At 62.0% G+C, this 1,249-nt stretch overlaps 1 protein-coding gene across 1 annotated transcript in view; it reads right to left on the bottom strand.

The window, feature by feature from the left end:
- Nucleotides 1-415: 415 nt before the first annotated feature.
- LOC104412861 (heat shock protein beta-7-like) overlaps nt 416-1,249 on the bottom strand; it is a 1,518-nt gene continuing 684 nt past the window's right edge. The window contains exons 2-3 of the mRNA XM_010023687.1: nt 1,032-1,183; nt 416-604 (exon numbers count right to left, since the gene is read on the bottom strand). Coding sequence (XP_010021989.1) covers nt 416-604; nt 1,032-1,183 — 341 coding nt within the window. The remainder of the gene's footprint in view (nt 605-1,031; nt 1,184-1,249) is intronic.

Here is a 1,249-nt window from a genome sequence, read left to right as displayed (position 1 = left end):
GCCAGCTTTTGGGGCTTTCCACTTCACTACCTCTGCCCCCCCAGCCCCTGGTGCCCCTCGGCACAGCCACTGCACTCACCCCCCACCATGGGCACCGCACTGTACCTGCTCAGGGTAGCACAGGGGGCAGAGGGGCAGCAGGCCAGGGTGTCCACAGGGACACAGGTGGGCACTGCCCCCCTCCTCAGCACCTCATGGCTGAGAAGGGGGGACCTACCTCCTCTCTGCTGTGCATCCTCCCCATGTAAATACAGAGATTTTTATATTAATTTAATAAAAGAACTTTATAAACAGAGCCAGAGCACTGAGGGGCTGGAGGTGGGGAAGGGGCACAGCCAATGAGCACAACCAAAGCTACACCATGGTGCCGAGGTTGGCATCACAGAGCAAGAAGCCGATCCTCACCCGGTGCTGCTCACAGCGTGGCCTCACTGCAGTACAGCATCTGTAGGGGCTCGCCAGGGCGGGCTCTGGCACGACGCCGCGCAGTGATCACCAGAATGCACGCCTTGGTGAGGGCACAGCTCACCGACAGTGGGTCCATGTCCTCGGGCAGCTGGCACTTGTGGGTGAAGGTGTCACACACGGTGCCATCCTCAGCCACCTGCAGGAAGGCAGCACCAGTGCGTGGGGCACAGCATGGTGGTACACAGCACATTCCCAATTACCCCAGTGCTGGCAATGTGGCAGCTCCGGGTCGCCCCAGCTCCAGCAGGGAGCTCAATAGGGCAGTTCCCAGTTACCCAGTGACTCAAGGACAATTCCCAGTCACTCCATTGCCAGGAGGGACCAGGTCCTACTTCCCTCAGCCTTGGGGGGTGGGGTAATTTCCAGCTACCCCAGCACCAGCAGGGACTGTTCCCAATTGCTCCCACCAGCAGAGAATGCAACAGGGCCAGAGTTCCCATTTAGACCCATGCAAGCAGGGGCCATTTCCAGTTGCCACCCCTGCAGGAGCAGGTGCCGTGGTGCAGGACCCCCACTGCTCCATGGCCAGGGGGTGGGAATGCTGCTGCCCCAGCGTGCCTCACCTTCTCAGCCTGGATGGCAACATGGCAGTTGGAGGTGGTCACCACGATGTCAGGGGGCTCAAAATGGCTGACGTCGGCCACCATCTGGTAGGTGTCACCCTGGGCACGCACCCAGGTGCCCAGGCTGCAGGGGCACATGGCGCCTGGGGACCCTGTGGGCATCGGGGGGCTGCCAGGCACGGGGGCATGGGACCTAAGGGCTGGGGCACTGGGGGCGG

Source organism: Nestor notabilis, unplaced genomic scaffold, assembly GCF_000696875.1.
Source record: "Nestor notabilis isolate BGI_N333 unplaced genomic scaffold, ASM69687v1 scaffold20831, whole genome shotgun sequence".
NCBI lineage: Eukaryota > Metazoa > Chordata > Aves > Psittaciformes > Psittacidae > Nestor > Nestor notabilis.
Note: the sequence above shows the minus strand (reverse complement) of the source record. Positions and strands in the feature narration are given on the sequence as shown.